This window comes from Brachionichthys hirsutus, chromosome 19, assembly GCF_040956055.1.
Source record: "Brachionichthys hirsutus isolate HB-005 chromosome 19, CSIRO-AGI_Bhir_v1, whole genome shotgun sequence".
NCBI lineage: Eukaryota > Metazoa > Chordata > Actinopteri > Lophiiformes > Brachionichthyidae > Brachionichthys > Brachionichthys hirsutus.
In genome coordinates, this window is record NC_090915.1 from 9,350,805 (window position 1) to 9,378,377 (window position 27,573).

Sequence of the window (27,573 nt, forward strand, 5' to 3'; positions counted from 1 at the left end):
ATGGCCACAGCATCACCTCGACAGTAAGTCATGAAGTCAGACTCTTTTAAATAAAAATATATTAAATTATTTTCATCTGAGAATTTAACTGAATTAATTGGCTATTTTGCAGTTTGGTGGATGACATAATAAACACAGGACAACAACAACAACAACAACAGGAAGAACAGCATCAGCATGAATTCCTCGCCTCCCTGGAGACAATTCTTCTCACCATCTTTCTCTCCATTATCATCATCATGACTGCATTTGGAAATCTGCTGGTCATGGTGGCACTCTGCAAGGACAGACATCTACGGTGAGTTTGGTGCAAGAATCAGGCCCCGGTGCAATGAAAATCTGCACGCGTAACATCTTTTCAAATTCCACACATACACTGTAACTTTAACAAAACACACGTGACAAGACGATGGGGCACAGAACAAAAGGAGAGGAAGACTATCAAAAACACACATTTGTATTGAAAGCATACATCATACAAAAAACGGAAGGGATGCAACACTACTAAAAGTAGTATTCGATGACAGATTTTTTTTTGGGACCCAAAACAAACATTGTGATTCTTTATTTTATGAATGCAAAACTGGACACTTGCCCGTTTCGCATTCAGAATTTCTCTAAAATCATCCTCAGATTAAGGTCACATAATGCTGTTGATTTAGATTCAGCCTTGAAGGATTACCATGACCTGGATGACAATGCTTGGCGTCGTGTGAGACACACTGAATCCTGAACATTGAATGATGGCGCCTGTGAAGGTTGTCAGTGATCCAGGTACAATAAAGTTAACTCGTCAGGTCTGAACTGAAGAAGCTTCTAGGATGAGAGGCAAAACGCCTTAAAGCTTTTCTTGCAAGTCCAATGGACTTTATCCAGATTGAATGAAGACCTATGTGGATAATCTCGTCCCCTCTTCTCTTAGAAAGAAGAAGACCAACTACTTCATTGTCTCCCTGGCATTTGCTGACTTGCTGGTTGCTTTGGTGGTGATGCCCTTTGCTGCGATCGAGCTGACCACCGGTCGTTGGTACTATGGAGAGATTTTCTGCCTGATCCGAACGTCTCTGGATGTTCAGCTGACTACAGCATCTATCCTGCACCTCTGCTGCATTGCACTGGACAGGTTCGCATGGGATTTGAACCCAACTCATTTGTTTTTTTTTGACAAATTTAATTGCACAACATACTTTGATGAAATGCACACTTGGAATCCAATACAATTTAACGCACAAATTCAGAAAAGGACAATAGCCATCATGGAAACACAATCTTGTCGCAAAGAGAGTTAAATAAAATAGTATCAATCCGAGGTCAAATTAAATAACTAAACAACAATAATGAGTTAAAGAACAGGGCTAGAGGTCGAGCCAGGAGAAGATACATGGAGGTAGTAAAGGAGGACATGAGAGTGGCTGGTGTTGGGGAGGACGATGCAAAGGACAGGGTGAAGTGGAGAAGGTTGGTTTGCTGTGGCGACCCCTCACGGGACAAGACGAAAGTACAGTAGTAGTAGTAGTGAGTTAAAGACTGATTTTCCTGCTTCAACTTAAATCATTTTCTTCATTCCAGACTATATTTATTTTTAGAGACAAATCAGTAACTATGCATCCAACACAAAAAAAAATAACAAATGAAATCAAATCCCATCTTTTCACTAAAGAGTACAAGGCTAAAAAAAACAAGAGTTTATTTAAAAGTGGGGACGCTGTCGATTTATAAAATATTCACACAGAACTCCAGACAAAATGAGACAGTCCTTATTTTCAAAAAAGCTAACTGTACAGAGAATAATAACTATAGATGACACTGGCATTGACTCCAGAAGAAAACCAGATTAGCTTGTGTAATCTGCTTTCTTATAGGTAACAGCTGATGTCATAGTATGATATGCTGCTATCTAAGCATGTTAACGACCCTATACCTGTATGTAAGGTCTGTGTAGGATCTCAGTCATCCAGGTTGAGGTAAATCAAGAAGAGCAAAAAGAAGTAGGAAAAAAAAAAGTCAGATGGACTTTAAATTTGGTTGAAGATATTTTACCTCTAATCCAAGAAGCTTCTTCAGCAGGAAACGCCAACCCTTCACACCTGGGCCCAGCTCACCTGAGAGTGGGCCGGACAACGAGTCAGTTAGAACTGAAGAAGCCTCTTGGATGAGAGGTGAAATGTCTTCAATCAAACTTAAGCAAGCCCAATTGAGCCTCTTTTTTTTTTTTTTTTTGCTCTTCTGGATTTACCTGTTTTCTGTTTTTGCTTAACATTTAAAAATAATGCAACCAAGTCGACCAATTTATGACATGAATGATCTTAATCACTAATTGACACTTCTAATCAACCAACAATTACTTACTGTTACTGGTCCTTCTCAGAGTCAAGAGCCTTGAGCACGGAAGTCTGGAGTTGTGCCAGTTCTCCTCTCCCTGTATTATCCTAATCATCTCCTGCCTCAGCAGTGAAAGGATAGAGACTTGTCTGACTACTTTTCAGAGACACGAAAGGTTGTGACATGTGATGACATAGAGGGAGGAGTTCTTATCGACAACTCATTAACACCCATTTAAACACCCGTCTCAGTAGTTCCCTCTACATTGACAAAGAATGCACTGGAATGACCAAAAATTAACCTTGAGTGTTAGAGACTCTTATCGTGTCTTCACTGCTCGCTTTGGTAACCTCTCTGTGCAGATTAAGGCCCAACTGGTTCGACTGAAGTAGGCTGCATGGAAGATTAAAGGGGTATTCCTGCACCTTAATTATGAACAGGCTAGCCGGTGGAGCATCGGATCCATCCCACGCTCTGCACACTGTACCAGCTCTGAAAGGAGGTTCAGAGTCCCTCGCAGCACAATAAATAGATTTAAAATCTAATTTATTCCAGTTTCATTAAACATTTTAAATAGGAGCAGGATGAGCACTGAACAATCTTTTATGTAATAGGATTTTTTATGTCGTTTTTTATGAAAGAAAGGGGCTTATCTCTGATATTTTTGCGTTTGTCATTGTGTTTTATGAGTTTTTAGAACTCCTGTAAGAAATTTCTTTTTTATTACTCCACATTGTTGAAGGGCACAAGACAAATGTGGCTTATTTTGAACCTTAATGAGAATAAATTATAAATTCTACTGTGATTTTCAGCATTTTTTTTAAATGAAAGACAATTCCTGACCTCATTCTGGATCAGATCCAGATGAAATCCGGCGGTAAGATAGAGACTCCCCCCCCCCCCCATGCATGACTCTCAGTCAATAATAAACCGAGATATCGAGGAACAAATTTAGATGCTTCTTTGACTGCAATGTTCACAAAAATTTCAAAATGAACCATAATCCACGATCTCTTCTAGATCATCACAAAAATATAATCAAACCGTTTGAGTTATCTTGCTAAAAGACTAACAGACAGGCAAACCAACGGTAATGGGACTGCAAAGGGTCGTAATTACATTTGAAGGCTCAGTTTGTGAAACTTTCATCCATTTCACATAAAAACATAGTTATTGTTCAGCTTTGTTTATACTTTGTGTATTTTTCCAGGTACTATGCTATCTGCTGTCAACCCCTGGTCTACAGACACAAGATGACCCCCGTTCGAGTGGCCGTCATGCTCAGTGGCTGCTGGCTCATCCCCACGTTTATCTCTTTCCTTCCCATCATGCAACGCTGGAACACCATCGGCATAGAAGACATTGTGAGTCCTCGCTATCTGAGTTGAAAATCAAGGCGAGTGGAAGAAGTAATAGTAATGAGTTCCAGAAAAACTCCTGCTCTTTCATATATCGCCCTCAAATGCCTAAAGAGAGAGATGTTCTCTCTGCAAAGGCAAATGCCACATAAACCTTTCCAGCCTAATATTCTCCATTTCTAATAATGTTTCCAATCCCTTAAACAATGACCACGAGACAATTCCAGTCCCCGCGGAGGTTCTCTTGCTGTGAGCAAAGACAGCGCTCAACGGGCATTCTGCGCCGGTTTGGATATGTGTTGGTGTGAGCTGCAGGAATCCCAGAGGCAGGCGGGGTTAGATGAATTCATTCAGCCCCACTTAATGAAACGCACAGCTCTTTCTCCCGTCTTTCAGTCAAGCAACAACAATTTTCCCAGATATCTTGGAAGTCATATTTCTCAGATCTTTAAATGACTTGTGTCTGCACAGTTTTAGTCTGTATATTATTCACATTATACTCCTGCTCTATTTGAAAATGGTACTTCTCTTTTCCCGAATGTATTCACAAAGTTAAAGGAGATGAACGAAACAGCACGATATGTCGACTTGATTTAAGATGTGTCTGTCCCATCTTCAAAAACAAAAGACGAAGGCTGCGAAGCTTGCTTGCTGCTCTCACCTGAAACCACAAGTACTGAATCTTATCTTTCATATTCTGCTAAGATAAGATTTTACTGCCTCCTTATATATAAACTTTATGACATGCAGGTCATTCGGAGCTCACAGGGTAGTTTCCGTGTCTCAACGAGATGCACTTCTCTACTTGCATGACTTTTCCTAATATTCTCAATGACAATTCTGGCAGCTGATTGGTTAATCCATCTAGTTCCATATAAAACAAATATAAACGCAAAACTATAGTTCTTGAACTTTTACAGCTCTCACGGTTTCACCTTGCTCAGAATTTTCTATGCTAAGCTATAGGCCAATTGCCTCCTGTTTTTATAGCTCTAAGACCGGAAACGTATTTTGCGAAACGCTGACTTCATTCTGCGGGTTTCAGGCTGTGATTCAGGATGTAGCGGTGAAGTTTCACCATGAAGCCTTTCGCCTGATTCTGGTCGTTCCTTTTCAGATTGACGAGCGGATAATCTCGGCTGGAGGCTCCAATGACACAAACTGTATGTTTATGGTCAACCGGCCATACGCCCTGATCTGCTCTGCGGTGGCCTTCTACGTCCCGTTGGCCCTCATGATCTTGGCCTACCAGCGCATCTACGTCACCGCCATGATCCATGTGCGGCAGATCGAGATGCTCCAGCGAGCTGGCTCAGTGCCGGCGACCGGGACAGCGCCAGCGTTCACCGTGAGGTCATCCACTGCGTCCGAACCCTCGGAACACTACCACCTCAGGGCGCCAACGGACAGCTCCTCCTCGGAGCACGCGCCCATAGCAAACAGCCGCATGCACATCGAGACGAAGGCGGCAAAGACACTCGCCGTTATAATGGGTTGCTTCTGCCTATGCTGGGCGCCGTTCTTCATCACCAATGTGGTGGACCCGTTTATCCATTACTCGGCCCCATGGCAGCTGTGGACTGCCTGGCTTTGGCTCGGCTACATCAACTCCGGCCTGAACCCCTTCCTGTACGCCTTCCTGAACCGGGCGTTCCGGAGGGCGTTCCTGGTGATTCTCTGCTGTGGAGATGAGAGATATGCGAGGCAGGGGAGCTACTCCTACGTGCACAGCCACAGAGCATGCTCAGCCGCATCAGCCAACGGGACCTCTATGGCACTGAGGTAAAGAGAGTTTTCTCAATCTTCCTGTTAATATAATAGAGCAAATATTCATTCTTCTTTTTGACCTTGGTCAGGGAATGGCATAGTTACTCAGTACACACAGTATTATGCCAGTACACACAGACTATTGTGTAGATGAATTACTCTCCATCTACACATTTATGATTCACTGTTTCATCACTTGTTGTTTTTTCCGATGAGTGCATGATGTTTTGTTGGACATTTGAGGATGTTTGAATTACTGTAAATATCGCGTTAGTAAATGTGTTTCAGAGTGTGTGCCCTGAGCCTGAGTCATCAAAAAACTAATTGGCCTCCAACATAAAATCTTCTGATGATAACCTTTTTTTTTTGATGCAGCATTTTCAAAAGTCCAGAAGTTGAACTGTTGCTCTGTTGAACAGTTCAGGTCTTGCACCTTAGAGAATGTGCAAGCACATGTTGTCATTCTGTGTAAGTTACCAGATTACATTACTATCGATTACTACAATTTAGAATAATAAATAACATTGCTTCAGCCAATCCTTATATCTTCGTAAATCAGAAATAAATGGTGCATGAACCAGCAGAGGAGACCCTGCGTTATCATGTAAAATATCAATAATAGATGTAAACATGCTGTCCCTCCTCTAAAAATAAATGCTCGTGGTCAAAGCAGCTGTGTGTTCCGCTGACGGAAACTTTCCGGGACTTGTTTAAAATATATTTAATAACTAAACCGGTCAGTTTCGGAGCTTAGCTTCAACCTGCGCTATTGACTCTGCTCATGAGGTGCATCATAAGAGTTTTAGAATTGCCTACCAGGAGATATCAATCAAAAGTTATTCTAATTTTAGAATGAATGGATTCAACCAAGATTGTGGTCCGCATGAAGGTCGTGTTGCGGCAGGTGGTGCTCTCAGCTTTTCAACATCCTCTAACGTTTAAGGATAGTCAGTATGAACAATAGAAGGTGTGGGAAGGATGTAGGAGTAAAGCGACACAGACGATACCAACGGCATGTAGGAGGAACAAACCAGCAGCACTGACTGGTCTTTAAAAAGAAAGCATAACCAGTACCTCATTTTGTACTACGGAGCGTCGGAACCAAAAGCTTTGGAACCTGAAGAACCGGTTCCCAGCTAGAACCACTGACCTGAATGGGAACTTGCCGATTTTGAGCGTTTTTTTATTCGAATAGTTGCAAAGAAGGAAGGAAAAGAAATGATAAAGTAAAATGATTTTTTCTTTGATTGATTAAGTTTATTTCAAACATAAATGAGATAAAACGAAGGATATTCAGAAAAAACAACAAACAAACAAAACAAAAATAAAAACACACTCTTTAAAGCAGTACTCCATTTGAAAGTGAGCAGTGGTTTCGGTCCTCTCCTGCATCAGGAAATGCTAGATGGCATTACAACAAAGCAAACAGTCTGCTGATCTGGCTTGTTGGCCGAAGACTAAAGCAGGACAAATAATATACAAACTAAATAAACAGCGAAAGGATTTCTCAGACTAAACGATGAGCCGTTGAAAATGGAGCCGGTAATTTGTTACCATGGTATGAACGCCTGGAAAACAGGATGGATGAGAGACCAGGAAAACAGACAAAGGGGGGCACTGAATTGAGTTTTGTTGCTTGGGTAAACTTAATATTCAGGTGCGTTATTATAGAAAAGCTCCACCAGGACTCTACTGGCAGCATCACGGGACACAACTATCAAGCCGGTGGACCCCAAAACGCAGAGACAGAGGCATGAGTGAAAGTTAGACAAAGATAAAACAGATACGGCAATACAGAATAACAGAAAATACAAACTACAAAATAACTAAATAATCTGGAGCTGCTGCGGCAGCAGGGCGGGACTTAAGTAGCAAACATTTCTAATTGACAAACGACTGGCAGGTGTGTCTCCGGGTGTTCAGCCAACTCTTCTGCGGCCACGCCCACGCCCACACTGCAAGGAATGGAAAACCAGTGTCAGAGAAACAGATCACACAGGTACACAAGTACAAGGTCTGCCTTGTACTTTATTCTGCAGAGCTGGAGCCGAAAAAGACGAGAGATGCTCTTATTGCAGACGTGAAAAGAGGAGGAAAACTTTCTCAGGTATTCTTTGGTCTATGGGGGGAGGAGATAGAGGAGAGGGTCCTGCTTCTTGCAACGTTTACCACCTCCCTGCTGGGGCAGGTTGAGGCGATGCCAAAGCGGAAGCTAGAATGTTGGTTCCAGTGAAATGCCCATGTTACATAAGATTTAGAATTACAGTAAAGAATTGCGGCTTTGGTCACAAATTTGTTAGTACTTTAATAGTATGTATCCTTTACTTCATGATAATTAAAAGCTGTTGCTGTAATACTACTTCTAAAATGGTAACTAGACCCCACTTGCATAATACCTTTAATTATTATGCGTGACACACAAAGGTTACCGTGCAAGGCAAGTACTTCCTGTTCGGCACACTCACACGCGGGATATAAAGACTGCAGTGCTGGCATTGAACCAGCAGCTTTCCAAAGGCTGGATAAATACTCTTCCTCCATCCTTACCAAACTGCTTTTACTATTGGCAATCACAATGCTAAATGGAGTGAAATACAAAGTGTGTTTTTCAGTTTTGAGTCATTTTTAATGGCTTATTTGGAAACATAGATATCAAGAAACATAGTACGAATTCCCAAATGCGTTTTTCTTCCAGACCCCCAACGTCTCGTTACATAATGACGATCAGCAGTCTTCTTTTTTTTAAACTGCAGGGTTTCTGCTGATGTTAATGTCGGTGATTTACTTCACGCCTTGTGTTTGTGCTCTCAGCTGCTCGGAGCGGTGATGATGGAGGAGGTGACCTGCTTGTGTCTGCACTGTTTAACTTTAACACAAGTGTTTCACCCCACAGAGGAACGCTTACACACTTGTACAAACAGAAGCATAGACAAGAGAACCTCTGACGTTGTCTAAAACACAAACTCAAATTCTGAACTTTTTTTTTACAATTTATTAATGAAAACTGAGTAATTTCTTTTCTTGTAACGTGGATGGTTTTAATGTTTTTTTTTAAGCCTTTCTGTCTTTTTTGTGTGTATTAAGCAGAAAGACAAATAGTGTTAACTCCAGATTGACGTCCTTTTTATCAAACCTACCTCAGACGGAAAACAGACTCAATCAGATTAAAGCCGGCAGGATACTGGAAACTGAAATTACTGTAGGAACTGGGTCAAACCCATTTGTTGAGGTGTGTAGTCGGTCTCTGCGTGTGTGATGTGGGTGTCCGTGGGAGTGTTTCGCTGTTGTTTGATGGATAATACTACAAAAAGTGTCCTCTGTCTTTAATTTGTTAATAGTAGCCAAACCCTGGTTGGCTTATTGGACTTGGCCCCAATAAAAGGCAGATGTTTTATACGTTTTTCATCATTGAAAGATATAATTTATGTAGCTGTGGAACATTAATTTTAATGACAGATCATTTTCTTTGTCTGTTGTGGTTGGAATGTTGTTTTTCAACTTCAATGACGTCGGCTTCTTGGTCTCTATCAGTCATTATTGAGGCACCTGATTGTTGTTATATTATTATTTAAAAAAAATGGATTCCTTTGCTCAGAGGCAGCACAGTCCAAGCCCGGATAAATGCAGAGGGTTGCGTAAAACTTTGCCAGAATTAAGCATGCAATCAACTTTAAATATGGCTCGGAAGATGATTTTGCTCCAACTTGTTTTTGAATTGGGTTTTGTTTCATAGATAATTCTGTGATGGTGAATTCTGTCCTGCTTGCAAGTTCCCATCAATGTGAGTTCATTTCATTTTATAGTATCTCAACATACCAGTATGTCACCGTACATCATGTTTTGGCAAAAACAAATCAAAGACATCAGTTGAAAAGGAAAATAAATACATAGCTGGCTGCTACTAGTTTTAATTTGGAGCTGTACAAATCTTGAATCCTTTAATTGATCTTCTGATATCTTGAGAATGAAAAATAAATATCGTTCATTCGTCTTCTGAACCGCTTTGTCTGTTACCGGCTTGTTCTGGAGCCCATCCCAGCAGTCAACGGGAGAGAGGTGGGGTACACCCTGCACAAGCCGCCAGTTCATCACACGGCTACACAGACAATGATTCACACACAGTCACACTCATGGACAATTTAGCGGAACCAATTCACCTAAGCTGCGTTTTTGTGGTGGTGGGAGGAAGCCGGGGTACCCAGAGAGAAGCCACGCAGACACGGGGAGAACATGCAAACTCCACACAGAAGGTCCTGCAGTTGGATTTGAACCTGTGATCTTCTTGCTGTGAGGCAACACCGCTATCCACTGCACCACCGTGCCGCCCTAAATAAATACATTGAACAGGGATTGTTTTTCTTACAACAATTATACTATTTCATCTTTGTCATTTACTGCTTCCTCCCGCACACACAGCGAGGCTGAGCTCCTGCAGCGGACATTAGACACTTGGTCGTGCTTGGAGTCTTAACTGAGACTTTGGGTCGGGCCCACCAGTACATCTGGAAACATGGTTTCTGACCATCGAGATCTTTTCTGTTGTTTCTTCCGCAATAAAGATCTCACTGATGATCACAGTTTCACTTCTTCCTGTATTGTAAATAAAAAATAAGGTGTTGGCTCCATTCTCAGTTTGCAGCTATGCTTTAAGATTCAAGATTCAAGAGTCTTTATTGTCATTATTGTGAGGGTCATGTGGCTGCACTGGCTGATTGGCCTACGACTCACACCTGTTTTCTGCCTCTCATCCCAGACACACCTGAGGCTGATTACGACCGGCCTTCATAAGCCCTGCTCCGCCCGCTGTTCCTAGTCGGACTATTTTTTGTGGATCGCGTCCCTGCGTACAGAACGTCTTTCTGCCGCTCCTCATCCCTGGGATCTGCCTTTGTTAGAGTTTTGTATTTTGAGCTTGCTTGTTAGGCCCGAGCGCCTATTCTAGGCGTAAGGGGCTATTGCTTTTGCAACGCAGAAGACAAGTTGACGAGCGTAGCGAGTCAACCCTCGACAAAGTTGACGAGCGCAGCTCGTCAACCCTCGGCATCCAACTTTGCCATGCTGTTGAGGACGACCAACACACTCACGCACACACACACCGACACTCAACAGCACACACACACACCGACACTAAACAACACAAATGCACACACACAGAGATCCACAAACACGAGTTGACGAGCGCAGCGAGTCAACTCGTGTTTGTAACTGTCTTCCGATGGTTGACGAGCGCAGCGAGTCAACCATCGGGCGACCAACACACCCACGCCCACACCCACGACACTCAACAGCACACACACACACACCCCGACACTAAACAACACAGACACACGGACAGACACACACACACACAAACACGAGTTGACGAGCGAAGCTCGTCAACTCGTGTTTGTGTGCCCCCACAGACGCGTAGCCCTCGTCGAGACCATTCCGAAAATGTATTTTGTGTAGAAATCGCACACTCAGAAAAAAAGTTATATTGTTTTTGCAAAAATTCTTTATTAGGCCCGAGCGCCTATACTAGGCGTAAGGGGCTATTGCTTTTGCAACGCAGAAGACGACAAGTTGACGAGCGCAGCTCGTCAACCCTCGACAAAGTTGACGAGCGCAGCTCGTCAACCCTCGGCATCCAACACACTCACGCACACACACACCGACACTCAACAGCACACACACACACACACCGACACTCAACAACACACACGCACACACACAGACATCGACAAACACAGTTGACGAGCGCAGCGAGTCAACTGTGTTTGTAACTGTCTTCCGATGGTTGACGAGCGCAGCGAGTCAACCATCGGGCGACCAACACACCCACGCCCACACCCACGACACTCAACAGCACACACACACACACCGACACTAAACAACACAAATGCACACACACAGAGATCCACAAACACGAGTTGACGAGCGCAGCGAGTCAACTCGTGTTTGTAACTGTCTTCCGATGGTTGACGAGCGCAGCGAGTCAACCATCGGGCGACCAACACACCCACGCCCACACCCACGACACTCAACAGCACACACACACACACATCGACACTAAACAACACAGACACACGGACAGACACACACACACACAAACACGAGTTGACGAGCGAAGCTCGTCAACTCGTGTTTGTGTGCCCCCACAGACGCGTAGCCCTCGTCGAGACCATTCCGAAAATGTATTTTGTGTAGAAATCGCACACTCAGAAAAAAAGTTATATTGTTTTTGCAAAAATTCTTTATTCTTCTTTATTCTTTATTCTTTATTCTTTATTCTTTATTCTTTATTCTTTATTCTGCTGTTTAAACGGCAATTTGACCCCCTGAACGTGCTCGAAAACTCACCAAACTTTGAACCAAGCTCAGAACCGGCGAAAAATTAATTATTTTATGTGTTTTAAAATTGGGCATGAAAAAGTGGCGCGCTAGCGCCACCTACAAAAATCACAATGCATTGTGCCTATGGGGGGTCCGACGCCAACTTTGTCGGACAGCCACGAAATTCGGTACACACATGCGTCAAGTCAAGGCAAAAAAAAAAAAGTATTATGGCCACGCCCCCAGACACACAGGAAGGCGGCCATATTGGATATAATTTTAAAAACTGCAGAGTCAGCGTTTGCACACACACACAATCCAATCCAAACCAGATTTTAAACACTTATTGACCCTTCCTACCTGGACATTTTAAAAGTGAAACTTTGACAATCAGCCTTACAGCGCCCCCTAGAGAACGATAACAAAAATTGAATGGGAATTCAAAAAATACTTTGCCAGAAATGATTGAAACTTACCAGAAAAGTCCCTCACGTGGTCCCGATCAAAAAACACAATCGTAACCACGTTGTTGTTTTTACGCTGTTGCCATGGCGATGGCAACCCCTCCTATGGGGAGGGGTCCGACGCCAACTTTGTCGGACAGCCACGAAATTCGGTACAGACATGCCTCATGTCAGGGCAAAAAAAAAATGTATTATGGCCACGCCCCCAGACACACAGGAAGGCGGCCATATTGGATTGAAACTCCCGATGGCAGATGGCCATATAATCCAAGTAACGATTTGACTAAACTGTGAGCTACCAATGCAGCTCAAATCTAAACACTTGCTAAGCACTCAGGACAAAAGCGGCGTGCGTCGGCGGGTCAGCTCAACGGCCTGTCGGCCGGCGAGGGCCTACAACGCCGCTTGCGGCTTTAATTCTTCTTTATTTTTCTTTTTCTTTTTCTTCTTTGTTCTGCTGTTTAAACGGCAATTTGACCCCCTGAACATGCTCGAAAACTCACCAAACTTTGAACCAAGCTCAGAACCGGCGAAAAATTAATTATTTTATGTGTTTTGAAATTGGGCATGAAAAAGTGGCGCGCTAGCGCCACCTACAAAAATCACAATGCATTGTGCCTATGGGGGGTCCGACGCCAACTTTGTCGGACAGACACGAAATTTGGTACACACATGCGTCAAGTCGGTGCAAAAAAAAAAAAATATTATGGCCACGCCCCCAAACACACAGGAAGGCGGCCATATTGGATATAATTTTAAAAACTGCAGAGTCAGCGTTTGCACACACACACACTCCAATCCAAACCAAATTTTAAACACTTATTGACCCTTCCTACCTGGACACTTTAAAAGGGACACTTTGACAATCAGCCTTACAGCGCCCCCTAGAGAACAATAACAAAAATTGAATGGGAATTTAAAAAATACTTTGCCAGAAATGATTGAAACTTACCAGAAAAGTCCCTCATGTGGTCCCGATCAAAAAACACAATCGTAACCTTGTTGTTGTTTTTACGGTGTTGCCGTGGCGATGGCAACCCCTCCTATGGTGAGGGGTCCGACGCCAACTTTGTCGGACAGCCACGAAATTCGGTACAGACATGCGTCATGTCAGGGCAAAAAAAAAAAAAGTATTATGGCCACGCCCCCAGACACACAGGAAGGCGGCCATATTGGATTGAAACTTAAAAACTCCTGATGGCAGATGGCCATATAATCCAAATACCGATTTGACTAAACTGTGAGCGACTCATGCAGCTCAAATCTAAACACTTGCGAAGCACTCAGGACAAAAGCGGCGTGCGTCGGCGGGTCAGCTCAACGGCCTGTCGGCCGGCGAGGGCCTACAACGCCGCTTGCGGCTTTAATTTGGTTTGTTCTTTTGGCTGTGTCTTTTTGTTTAACGAGATATTTTCGTTGGGCTCCAGCCACCCCGTAACCCGTGCGCAGCTCCGGGATAGTGACTCGACTGATGAACATTCCAGTAAAGCTTATAGTCACGTTTGTACTGTCTCCGTCCTCTGTTTCTTGGGGTCCTCTCGCACCAGTCCGTAACAATTATGCCAACATAACAAAATTCTGTGAAGGCTCACGTCTTAAGGCAGACAGAACATCAACAGTCAAAAAACTTTACAAAAGCAAAACAATGATATGTCTACACAAGAATGGAATTATTTAAGCTAATATTGAGATAATGATCGAGCGAAAGGCAAAACCATTTGCATTAAAGGGAAAGGACACACAAATGCATGGTTAGATCTGATTCTAAATTGGTCTGAAATGCGACAAGTTCTTTTTTCCACAGTACGGTCTGAAACAATACATTTTAAAAGTTGAGTCTCTGTCCTCCTCTGCTTCTCGCCTCCATCGTCTCACCGCCTCTGGAGCAGCTGATGGCAGTACCTAGATCGGTGTTGGTTGAATGTGTGAGCTCATAAATAAAAGAATAGAAGTGAGTCAAACAGTAGTGAACGCAATTTACAGTAAGATACAGTGTCGGCTTCACATCCCAGATAACAGTAAACGTTTCAACAGTTCCATGCTCATTAAATAGAAGTGGCTAAATCATAAATCATGTTGCCCTGCGATGAACTGGCGGCTTGTCCAGGGTGTCCCCTGCCTCTCGCCCATTGACTGCTGGGATAGGCTCCAGCTTGGCCCGCGACCCGATAAAGGATTAAGCGGTTGGGACAATGAACAATAAATCATAAATCAGACACAAGTAAAACATGTTGGTGATCATATCGACGCTCCCTTTACCCACGACATCTTGTGTCGAGTGAAAACGGTCAAGAGCCACGATTTAGGAGGATGGGCTATCCCTGTGTTCTGGTTCAGTCCTAAATTCACCCTCAGCTCAATAACTGAGAGCTCAACTCTCACCATTATCATCTGTGCACAATCAGTGTCGTTGTTATGCGGCTCAACTCTCTGGCAGTAAATGGCAAAACAGGGCACGGCTATTTAGCTATTTGAAAACATCCAAAGTTGAAATGTCTTTGGAATCAAGGTTATGCGGAGGATGAGTTAGACGCCTCCTTGGCTCGCGGCCCTGTTGCCACGATCAATCTAAGCTGTTTTTACCATCCTAAATATTTCAGTGTTTTGATTAAGATGAAATCTTCAGCTCCATGTAAGGAGATCAGGACTATGCAGAAGGGGCTCAGCAGAGCAGGAAACAAATGAGCTATGTGTGCAAAAATGTAACATGAAATAAGCGTGAAATAATGGAAACAGGGGAATTAGACATGTATGTAAATAAATGTCGGGTCATGACAAAGGAACAGGCCACAGACAAAGGATATTTTCTTTTTTGGACGCATACTAGAGGCTAAAACATAAAATATTTCACTCTTTAATGCTTTTGTTTTGACAGTTCTTATATCTGCCTTTCACAGTTCACCCACAAGTGCTGCAATTCAAGATTGACAATTATAGCCATGCGATAAAAATATAACTTGCCAAAAATAATAAGGGTTAAGTAATGTCTGTGGCAGGCAGACATTTCAGGTTTATTTTTTCTTACATAAATAACTATTAATAGAGAATAATCTTGTGTGATATATTCCGCATTGCCACTGTCAGGTGACTGTTACTGCGTGTGCTATTTTAATGGTTTAATATTGATTTCAGATTACCGGTAATAACTTTTTGTACTGCAGAAATGTGAGGCAGGTCACTGTGGTGAAAAATCAAATTCAATATTGTTCAATATTGAGATATTTAAATGTGTAAGAAAATATTTCTACATGTGTAGCATGATAATTTCTTTCATAATATGGTACTGATTCTAAAAAGTGCTGCATCATGTTTTTATCTTGAGATTGCATGTCGATTTAGGGCTGCGTGTTGCGTTTGACCTCCGGCAGCTAGGTGGAAGCGTTGTCGTCTGCCTCCAGGCGTTTAACGCTTTGGTCACAAATTCATGTGTCACCCACAGACACATGAATTGGCTGGAATACCCAGGGAATTCCAAACAGTCTGGACTTATTTTGAGATGTCCAAGATTTATTATTGTTTGATTGAAACCTGAAATCCTCCAGCTGCTCCTCTCTGCATCGCCCTCTTCTCTATTTATGTCTTTTTCTTAAGCAGAAGATTCAATTTCCTGTTTCTTTACTCCTATTTTTTGTTGAACATCCAAATGAATCTCATCTCTTTCTCTCCTCCTTCAACAGGAACGTAGTTTCCTTTTTGACAAAATTGAACTCAATTGAAGCGACTTGGTTAAAGTTCTTTTTGAAACCCAATTATGACTTAGGGTGTTACTCCACATTCAGTTCTCCTAAAAACAAGGACTGAGGTTATTTGCACTAACAAAGGATGCCTGTTGCAGATGTGAAAACAATTCATTATATGGGAGTTCATCAAATGAATAAAGTTACATCCATCCATCTTCCACCACTTATACGGTGCCGGGTCCCGGAGGCAACAGACTCAGCAGGGATTTCCAGACTTCCCTCTCCCCAGACACCTCCTCCAGCTCTTCCGGGAGAATCACGAAATCATGTCCTTTCGTGAGGAGGTGAGAGGAGGAACGTAGATTAACCGGTTCTTCACCACGACAGACCGATTCGACTGCATCACTGCACAAATCCGTCTGCCAATCTCACACTCCATCCTTCACTCACTTGTGAACAAGACCCCAAGATACCTGAACTCCTTCACTTGAGGCAAAGTCTATGAAATATTGATTTTAGCAGCTTTAAGGTGCAAGAAAGCCCCAAACATTTGACTCGTATAAAAAACAGCTTGTGACGAATCTGTGTGGGAAACCAAACTTTTTGTTTGGCCAAATTGTGATCTTTTGCATTTGTCATTTGTGCGGAACAAATGAGATCAAGTAAAACAAACAAACAAGATAAATTCAACTTGAAGTCGTGACTAACTGATTTCACAGACATCTGAAGAAAGACATCCGAAGCCTTAAACCCCTCCAGGACGTTACCTCAGCTGACTGTCAGAGAGTTGCAGCTAAAAACAACAGAGAGAACTTCAGTCCCTCGAAACATCACCATTGAACTTTGCATCAGATTGCTTGCCAGGTTTCTGATGGGGCTTCTGAGGATATCCACTATCACGGATTCCCATCATTCTGTGAGAGTACTCAGTCCCTCAATATTACATTTACAAATACTCAAGAACCGCACATGTCTTCCAGCTGATGCGACCGACAATGCAAGACGAGCGAGGACAAGACAGCACCTCCAGATATGGATTATTTAAGATGTCGTAGAAGGAATAAAATCGCATGGGTGGAGAGGGCAAAGGGTGAGGGGCGCCGCCATGACGGTGCACCCGGAGTGACTTGGGGGAGTCGGTGCTGTGCTCAAGGGCACCTCAGCAGTTCCCTGGAGGTAGACCTCTCCAGCCACTCCATATTTCTGTCTGGAGCCCCTCCGGTTCCCAACCCTAGTCTCAGCCCACTGAGCCACTGCCACCCACACAACCAGCTTCTAACCAGCCTGACTGAGCTCAGTAATTGTGCCTTCAATATTTTTTTATCCTTATTTCCTACAAATCCATTATTTTGAGATTTCCCCAGAATTTTCTTTTTAAGGTAACTCTGAAGGTTGGTCGTCTTCTGCATAGCAGACAGCTGGTCCTCACTTAATGATGGAATTACATGCTGAAGACCCCCATCTTTACAGAACGGAGGATGCATCATGTACTGATGCGTGAGTTGTACAGATTTCTTTGTGGGATCAGGAGAAGACTTATTTTTGTCTTATTTGCGAACTTTAGGGGCAGAAAACAGCTGTGTGTGTGTGTGTGTGTTCACATGCACAGCAGGAAGCAGTTTGGACTTGTGCCATTCTGCAGCATTTGTTAGGCCTTCCTATAGGACAGTTGATTTCATTGGTGTTGTAACATGAGAATACTCTGTCAATCGATAACTGCTGACCTCCTTTGAGCTTCAGCTGAATCACATTGGAGACGTCAGTCTGACAAAAATGAAAGACCAAGGCTGGGTTTACATCTGACAGGCAGACTAGAAGTCCATGTAAGCACTCTGCAGGTTTAGGGATGAGGTTCAGGCATATAATTCATGTTCATCATTCTGATCTGCTTTTTTAGTCCACATTATTCTGTTTTCTGTGACGGAAAAGTTGCGCTTCATTTGCCTCCCTTTGCATGGCAGCCATGCGTGTTTGTGAGTGGGAAGCCCTTTTTGTCTGGTTCATGGGTTCAAGCATTCACTGTATGACATCCTATCCTAAAACTGTAGTAGTTCCATCTGTTGGTATACATAAGTATTCAGATTTGAAGAGTATTGTCATTAAGACTTAAGGTGTCAAAAATAAAATAATATAACGGCAGCATTTACCCACAAAGGTACAAATTGATTTAGGTATGTGAGGAGACTGTGGGACATTTTAGCGTTTATATTTATAATAAAAACGAGTTGCAGTTTGAGGCTCACTCAAATAAGAAAATAATCGACTGAAACTGCCTTTAAATCGGGAACACAACGCGAAAGCTCCAGAGGCAGGACGAGCTGCCATGGGCCAGAGAAGGCAAATGACAAAGCACTGCTTAGTGCACTGAAGAAACCTCCCACTATAGCTGCTCCGGAATACCACAACACATATCATGCTTCTATTATTCGGGGGGAATGCAAAGCATGCTAACTAAGCTCACACACTAGTGGCGTTGTGTGGCCGTCGGTTTGTTTAGCGTGAGTAAAAAGGTGGTGCGTACGATGGGGATTTCTGGGGAGTTAATCTGTGAGACGTTAGCGCCTCTTCTGAGCCGGAGGTTCAACACGACCGCCTGGATGAGGGAGAATCTACACGCACACGTTGCTTGGTTTGCAATTCTTTTTATGATAAGAGAGCAACCTGCAATTTTACAAGATGTTGATCTGCTTCTTCAGCCGGCATTTGATGGATGAATCACACGGTCTCCATCCATGCATGTATTAGAAATCACAAATGAAATATGATCAGTTTTAATATTCATGCTGCAGACATGACTGTCGCTGCCATGTGATGGCTTGTTGGTGCGATCCACATCACGACTGACACACATTTGTGTTTAATTTCCCTTTGATTTTGCATAACCCTGTCTCGTTCCAGGTTTGTGGGTACACAGCTGCACAAAAGCACATGCTTGATAACATATGATAATCCCAGGTTTCCTGCAGGTGCTTCCCCACATGTTGACAGCACGAGTCCAGGAATGGCAAGTTAAGTCTGAACGTTCCATCGTCTCGATCCACGCTGAAGTATCTCAGTTACTGATGGTTCCCAAGTTTGACATTTTTGGCTTTCTGGAACATTAATAACTACATTTGTAAGCCTAATAAATGTGATTGCAGTCCATCCGGCTTTCATTAAATCATTTCAGATGTTGTTCACCTCCTCCGGGCAGAAGTCACATTCCCGTCGGGCGTCATTGTCATTTTGTGAGTCGTTCAGCGCCAGTATTCAACTTGCCATGTTAACGTGACACACCTCTGTGTTATGTTAGACTCGCGTTTGTGTCACGTTTCCTTAAACCTTAAATCAATTGTTCTATTTACTTGCGTCATCATTGACTTGCAGAGCGGAGCCATCGATGTGTGTTATTTTGCACATCTTCGTAGTATAGATTAGAAGTAATTCCCTCTAATTTAAAAGAGTTACATGGACGTGATCAGGCGCCAGAGATGTGAAGAAACCAGATGGATCTCAGATCTCAGATTGATTACAATAAAAGCTGCAGCCGATGGCGTGATTTATATTTACACACAACCATGGAGGACTTGGTGTAGTCTGAGTGGAGCCGAGGCCTTTCCCTCAGATCTGATCAGCATGTGTTCTGTCTCCCATTGTTACCTCTCTATTTAATTGCAAGCTCACTGTGTACAGCATTTCATTATCTCCACTTTTGTACTGGATTTATTTATGGAAATGTTACGGTGTGCTTCAGAACCAGAATGCCATGCTGTCACCCACACTCCCACGGCTCGGACCAGCCTCAGCTGCCCGCTGCTGGGTGTTGAGCTCCACTCTGTGGTCACACACCAAGCTGGTGTGGAAGGAAAGGAGGGAAAGAGCTTCTTATTTCCTGTCAGATCCTCTCGCGTCTTATTACCTCCACCAAGGAGGTTATGTTTTTGAGCGTGGTTGTCTGTCTGTCTGTCTGTGAGCAGGATTACGGAAAAACTGCTGGATGGATCTTTATGAAAACAAAAATCTGAAGATGGGTCTCGTTCTAACTTAGATCCCACCAAATTTTGAGAGCGATCCGGATACCCGTCTGGATACAAAAAAATAATCTAGATTTTCCCCTTTACTTTTAATGAAGGCTTTTTTTTTTTTTTTTTTTTTTTAAATCATCTTGTAAAATATGCATTCAGTTCACTCACCAAAAATCACAGTCTTAAAGGGGTCTGATATAAATGATCATGAAAAATGTCTTTGGGATCTGATCCAGAATGCGGTCAGGAGAAAATATTACATTTTAAAATTGAAAACCCCATTTATGGATTCAAAAAACAGTTAAAAATACAATTCGATTCACTTTTCTTTTTGATGGTTGGTGTCTAAGGATACCAAGAAGAATTTAGAACCTTTTAATGACTACCCAGATCACAGTCTGGATCCAACAATGTTCAAATACATGACCAGGGAATGTATTCATTTATTTGCGCTCTCTGAGTGCTTTTCTAGTTTTTTTCTGTGCTGAATTTTCCAAAGTGTCCATATAATTAATTTCCTTATGAACAACAGGTGATGAAATATTACTTTTAGTTCTCATTATTTCCACGCTAATGTAATGAAATATAAGGCAGAAGAATGACATCTCACGGGGTTTAATAAATAAATAAACATGTTGTTGTTTTATCTTGTTCTCCTTTTTTTTATTATCCAGATTCCGATTCTTCTTATAATTAATAACTCTGAAATCAAAGTGCCATTTTTTAATGATAAATAAAATGTATCTTGGTTTTTTGTCAACATTAGAGAAACTTTTAATCATTTCTAGATTTTGGTGAGCTAAATATATTACACAATATCAGATGTATTCACTGAGATTTGGAGCCAGTTATGTCACTATGTCGAAGTCAAATTTAGAGCATCGTAAATAAATTAAATTAGCATTTATTATTTATAGTTAAACATCAAGATATTCTTTATTTTGATGTCAGCCCATTGCAACTTGAAAAAAGACATGGAAAACAAAGAGTTTTCCATAACACGTTCCACGAAATGTTGATTAGAGATCTCTTAATAAATAGGTCCTAAATTGAATTACTTAAACAAGACTTAGAAAAAAAAAATCATCTTTGATAGGAATTTAAGAACACTCGCCTGTAGAAACCAGAATAGACTTGGCTGTCTGCAGAGGGAGAATGGATGGGTGCCCGGACAGGACAATTGGACTCCCGACTTGAAGCCGATGATGGGCAGCTCATTTCGTATCCTCCATAATGCGTTGCAGCTTTATGGACGGCTCTTCGCTGCATGCAGGCAACTTCTGTTTTAAGTGTTGCCAAAGATTGAGTCTATGCTACTCACACTAACGTTAGAGTGCATGCATATGTTTTTGCATGTTTTCTTTGCCTGAATAGTGATTAACTAATTAGCTCCGTCATTTCTGGTGCAGCCAGATAAAACTGTGACCCAGGCCATGAGTCGATCACTCTGTTTTATTTTAATTTAGTTGTCTTAAATAATAACATCCATCACTCTTAGGCATTGATGTATGTATAGTAGTTATTGGATTTCTGAATTGACGGGAAAGATGGACTGCTGGATTCCAGCTGGAGACGCTTCGTGATAAAACCTCACTGGCTGTCTCTCTCTCTCTCTCTGTTTCTATCGCTCGCTCGCTCACTCGCTCTCTCACACCTGCTTCCTTTCAGACATGAAATCCGGTGAGTCCTATAAATTTAAACCTTCTGGATCACCAGTGGTGGAATATTGCTGCGATGCAGATCAGACTTTGATGTGTTGTGGTATTTATGTATTGGAATAATTGCTGATATCTCACAAAGGAAGAAAAGAAAAAATATAAAAAAATATTCTGAATTATCTAATTGGTATTTTATTTAAATTTTGAGATCCATATGAAGAGGATATAACTTATTTTATTTGGTGATCAGATATTAGAGTTTGCATATAAGGCTCAGCAGTTTGAGGCAAATGAAACACACACAATTTATTCATGAAGACTGCTGAATTATTTCCTCATAGGATCTGCTCGGAGCTGTTTCCACAATCTAACCAATTCAGTTTAAAAAAAGATCCCAGTTATTCATGTCCACATTATGTGTGTTTTCAACATATACGACAGCAGGTGCCTGAAAAAATGTCCATTCATTCACGCCTGCTGTTGATGGTGACGGCTGTTTTTAAACGGTTTCATGCTGGCACGGTTGAAGCAACATGAGTGTCCCGAATTCACTCACTCATTTGGTGTCCTTCATCACAGCATATATTGATCCCGGCTCCCAAGTTGCATCCTTCAACTCCCAGTTGATCCATCCAGCATATTTGTTGTACTGGAAACTCTGAATGTTTGAGGGTATCGGAATGAATTCATAATTGGCCAATGAAATTCACTTGAGTGCTCCGGCTATCCAAGCAGCCAGTGCTCGTTGCTGTTTTCATGTGTGTGTGTGTGCATGAACACGACTTTTGATGTGTGTGTAACAAAACAAAAAAAGGATAGGTAATTAAATGTCTTAAATGTCAAAAATAGCAAGCACCAAAACAATACTCGCTTGTCAAAATGAAGTTCCTGGAATACAAAGTCATTTTTGCTGGCAAATGGTCACCGTAATGAGTTACTCATGTAAAACATGTCATTTGATCAAACTGGTTACTCCACTAGTACAATCCTGGTTCTCAGTGTTCCATGTGTGAAAACACACCTTATCTCTCTTCACCATCAGAACACCCCCCCCCCCCCCCCCCACACACACACACACAGCATTACATCTTCAGCTCCCAAAGCAAGGAGACAATTTGATTATTTGATGTCCCTGAAAGATGTTAGCATTAAAGGAACACAAACCTCTCCTCGATCTCGAGCCAATCTCTTGTGAGGTCATGTTTACAAATGCAGCAGCGTTTGCTCATGCACACTCTCCAGTGTCAGCTACCGATAATTGTTGCTCACAACTATTTTATCTTTCATGCTCTGTCTTTATGCAAAAGTCATTATAACAATATATTGTCATAAATGTGTCCTTTCGGATCGGCACAGACTGTTGCTCTCATACAGTTACAAATACAGTATATGAATCAGTCAAGATTGCAGCCTAATGCACTTCAGGTGAAATTAAAAATACTTATTTTGTCTTTTAATTAAAAAGCCTGATGTATTTCTTTTTAGCCTGTATTTAAAATTAACTCTTTGCTTGTCAAACACATTATAGCAAGAGCACTTTTAAAAAAGCAGCAGAAACAGAAGCCAATATAAATATATGACTGCACAAGCAATAAATAAAGCACGTATTTCATCTGAAATGTCATTCGTCAGTTAAAATCCTCTTTCACTACGAGATTTGTAATCTCTTAATAAATCAGATCAAAGTTCTCCCCCATCTCGCCATCTTGGTGTTTGGATGCATGTTGTGATTGACTGTTTCAATTTGTCAGACTGGAATTCAGCCACAGATCAGCCTAACGGGCGAATAACAGTAAATCTGATGGCTCCAGAACCAGACACAGGCCGGAGCATCAAGTCCAATACCTGACATGCACAACTGCTTTAAATTTGCCTTTTTCCTGACAGCTGCTTCTCAGCCATTTCAAATTTGAGGATCAAATATATTATAGTGCAAATCCTAAAAGGTTACTGGATAGTATTGAAAGTACAATTCATTTCAATATTTTGTGATTACATTTCTTACCATCTTTTGCGATGCCTCAACTAAAAATAATAAATCCTTTCAGGGTTTTAATTGATGCCTTCAGGTACCTTTAGGTTTATTTATTTTGTGTGCATTTATGGGTACATGAATTGTGTTCTGTTGTGTTTATCCTACATTTAAATTTACTGAAATGAAAAAGAAAAGCAGTCTGAACAGAAGCTGCTTTGAAAGATCTGCAGTTAGAGGAACAGGAGTTAGGCTACTACCTGCAATATTAACAAATAAGCTCCTGTGACTAACTTGACCAGACCAGTTCAAACCAGCGACAAATATATTGCAGTTCTTTTAGCTGTTAGACTGTAGGAGTTGCTGTATTTTGAAAGGTTTTTAATATCGAGCTGCAACGATGAGAACGGCTGTTCTAGAAACTAGAATAAGGCAGGATGCATCATTTCCTGTGAATCCCATTTGTAATGGAAGGCTGTTTAAATCCAGCACGAGGCTGAATGAAAGTCAATATGTGAGCAGGTAATGAGAAACAAGGGCTATTGTCGTGAAATAAACTCTCAGTGTCGACTAAAATCAGAGTAGAAACAGAAATGTACCGGTACATAAAATACTCCATTATTTTTGTTTTATCAATTTTGTTTCTCTATTCTCTACATGTGGGTGCTTTTAAAAATGACAATAGCAAGTGCACATGCATAGCAGTAATAATTCCTTTTGTCTTTTACGGGGGGTTTTCTTTTAACTTGACAGTGAGGGTACAGAAACGGGCCTATATTGAAATGTCTCTGGACAAAGAGTTAGCGCTGTGTTTCCTTTGTGACACTGATTTTTATAAAGATTTGATTTAACTCGTTGGAATGTTTCCCCTTTCCAACTCCTTTTTTTATTGGCTGACAAATTACAGTTTCTTTTTTTTATGATTAAATTTCTGTGACACTCGCCAAATTTATGCTGCTCTGCTCATGGTTAGAAACTACTAAAATGAATATCTGTGCAAAGATATTCAGCGCTGGACAAATACTTTTTATACATGTCTGATTGAAGTGCCTATCATCTAATACATGCAGTCAAAACATGTGCTTTAGTTTTACAGATAAGGTTTAAGGATAACATGCTAGTTTTTCTTATAAACAATACCATACATGGAGGTGACCTGCATTTCAACTGAATGTGAGGTCATTTGTGGCGATGAGGACTACAGAAATCTCCAATCTATCAGCGGTGAAGTAGTGTTAAGTCTAACTGTACATATTAATTTAAATGTGAATTAATCTTGAGAGGCTGGATGAAACTCGATCCAAAATGGCCTCCAGAAGCTTGCCTCATGATGCCAAACGTAAGCATGAATTTGTTTGTAATTGAGTTGATTGAGTGGTTCTGATTTTCATTCCCACAAAGAAAGTTCATGTCGTATTCAGATAACATCCGGGGTCAGATCTCTGGGATACGTGCGGGGTATGATTTATTGCAGGAGATTCTCTTTAAGGATTTTTGGATGAAAATTCCAATGAAATAATATCAACAAACTCATAAACTTCCTCCAGGCGGTTGGAGCAGCTGCTGCTGGCAGAGTTTTGATGTTACTACTTGTGGTTCAAAAGAGAAGCTGTCAGTATCGTTTTCTAAACAAGTAAATCAAAATGGGCATCCAGATTGTGATGATCAAAAGCCCATGATGTAAAAAAAAAAAACGTGAATATATTAATCTGGCATCCACAAATGATGCTTTGAGTTCAGGGTTGAATATTAGAGGAGATGCAACATAAGAGGCGGGTCCACAATGTCTTGTTCACTTTTAATATATACGGTCAGATCCAGATGAAATTTGGTAGTCCATATTAGTACAACAGAATATTTAAGGAGGAAAAGTTCAGGCCAAGACAAGCACTGAAGTTTCTCTGAGGCAGAGTGAGTGGGAACGTTAGAGAATGGGCACATGGGAACTGAATGAAAAACGAATGAGAACCACGTTCGACCCTCTTCTCACAGTCGGTGGCAAAGACATCTGCAAGGATCGAAGGAGATGAGGGACACAGACAAAACAGGACAGGTTGCAGAGGCACGCAAGGACACGCTCGTAGACGGCAATGGCAAAGGGACATTGTAACGTTTGCTTTTGCAGTGACAGTTTATTTAATTGGTTGCTGCATTGGTGCTCAACAGCGAGGCAGCACGGTGGTGCAGCGGTTAGCGCTGTTGCCTCACAGCAAGAAGGCACCGGGTTCGATTGCTTTCTGTGAGGAGTTTGCATGTTCTCCCCGTGTCTGCGTGGGTTCTCTCTGGGTTCTCCAGCATCCTCCCACCACCAAAAACATGCAGCTATAGATGAATTTGTTGTGCTAAATTGTCTGCAGGTGTGCATGTGTGTGAATGATTGTCTGTCCATGTGTGGCTCCGCGATGAACTGGCGCCTTGTCCAGGGTGTACCCCACCTCTCGCCCTTAGACATCTGAAAAACTCAGATTTTCTAAAAAGCAGTCAAGAGAATAAATGGAAAAATCAAAGAAATGGTTTTAATTTGATTAACATTTTAAGATGCAGAACCTTGTAAAGATGCTGTTTTATTTAAGATGGATAAAGAAGTCTCTGTCTCTTTGTCAGATTGTCCTTCCTGCCAAACCGGAGCTACAGTGACAACGGACAGACGATACTGGCCAATGAGCAGGAGTCGCAGTGCTCTCTTGGGACATTGTAAGGACAACTTCCCCATGAAGTGACATCATCTGTAGGGAGGGATGGAGTAAAGAAGATTTCACCTCAGCGATCTCAAGCATCTACTCTGAACTGATCTGACCTCTATGTATTGGTTATTTGTCTTACTGGGATATTCTACTTATAATCCAGAATCAGTGTTGACTCCTTTTTCTTCTTCTTCTTCTTTTTTTTTACACATATGTTGATGCTGTCCCGGGTAATCTTTATTTCTGTCCAGGCCAGGGGCATCTAAAGGTACTATTGCTGGGCATCAGACAAAGTCAGATCTGACATTTGGCGACTGTAATTGAGAAAAAAATAAAATCAGCAATCTGTTGCACAGCACTTTGATATATGGACTGAAACCTGCAGCCAATATGTGCCCAGGTACGTTGTCAGTCGACCATGTGGATCACAGGATGATGAAGATGAAGGCAGCAGTCTAGCACATAGATCTAAAAAAAAAAAAAAAAAAAAAAAGAAATGAGATAATTCATCTTTTAAACCTATAAAAACATCATATTATAAAAACTGGCATCTTTTGAAGGACAAATGAGCCACACAGGTAAGGTTAGGGTTGGGGTTGGGTTGGGTATTACATTGAAGTTCAAATGTACACACATCTGTTTTCATACCTTTTTCCAGCATGGTGCTGGATGTAGTGTTAGTGTGGACATTTTATTACTATGCGGCTTCATATTCAATTTTATAACACCAAAGGTTGAGGATGTGAAAATGGAAGCCATGAAGTTTGTAAGGAAATATAGTATCATAAAAAGTATTTAAAGAATTACCATTGTTGAATAAGTCACATCAAATTGTGTTGCATTAGTTCCTATAGTTTGACCTTCGTTACCTCTGGCTGTGATTGGTGTCTGAGGCTGTTTGCACAACAGCGGTTTCACACTTAAACATACACATTTGGCCATTCATTTAAATGGCAGATTATTTTTTAAATGCAAACAATGCGAAAATAAAATCAAAATTGGATGCACCAGATTTAGTGTGCATCCAATTAACATACTGTATGTAGTCTCTGGGAAGCAAATGCACCACATAAGACAGGAAAATACATTAAAGTTCAGCAAATAGACATTGTTGCTGTGTGAACGCAAAGCAAAAAAATACAAATACATTTTCAGCAAAAACAATTGTGTAAACAGGGCTGAATAACGAAGGTTCTAAAGTGTTGCTGCGATTCATATGTCTGGAAAACCTTTCAGGAATGCATGGTTATTCATTTGAGGTTTTGTTTCTGGACTCCTGAATGAAAGTAAAATATCCCCATCCTTTGTTGTGGTTTGGTTTATCCTGTGTTGAAATGCTCTACTGTGTGTCA

The 27,573-nt window shown here is 41.6% G+C and overlaps 1 protein-coding gene across 1 annotated transcript; it reads left to right on the forward strand.

Annotated features, from left to right (window-relative positions):
* si:dkey-247m21.3 (5-hydroxytryptamine receptor 4) lies at positions 1-26,235 on the forward strand. Its single transcript, XM_068752761.1, has 6 exons — positions 1-23; positions 113-298; positions 923-1,123; positions 3,533-3,686; positions 4,798-5,462; positions 26,142-26,235. Exons 1-6 carry the CDS (start codon positions 1-3, stop codon positions 26,233-26,235), a joined length of 1,323 nt encoding a protein of 440 aa, XP_068608862.1.
* The last annotated feature ends 1,338 nt before the right edge of the window (positions 26,236-27,573 follow it).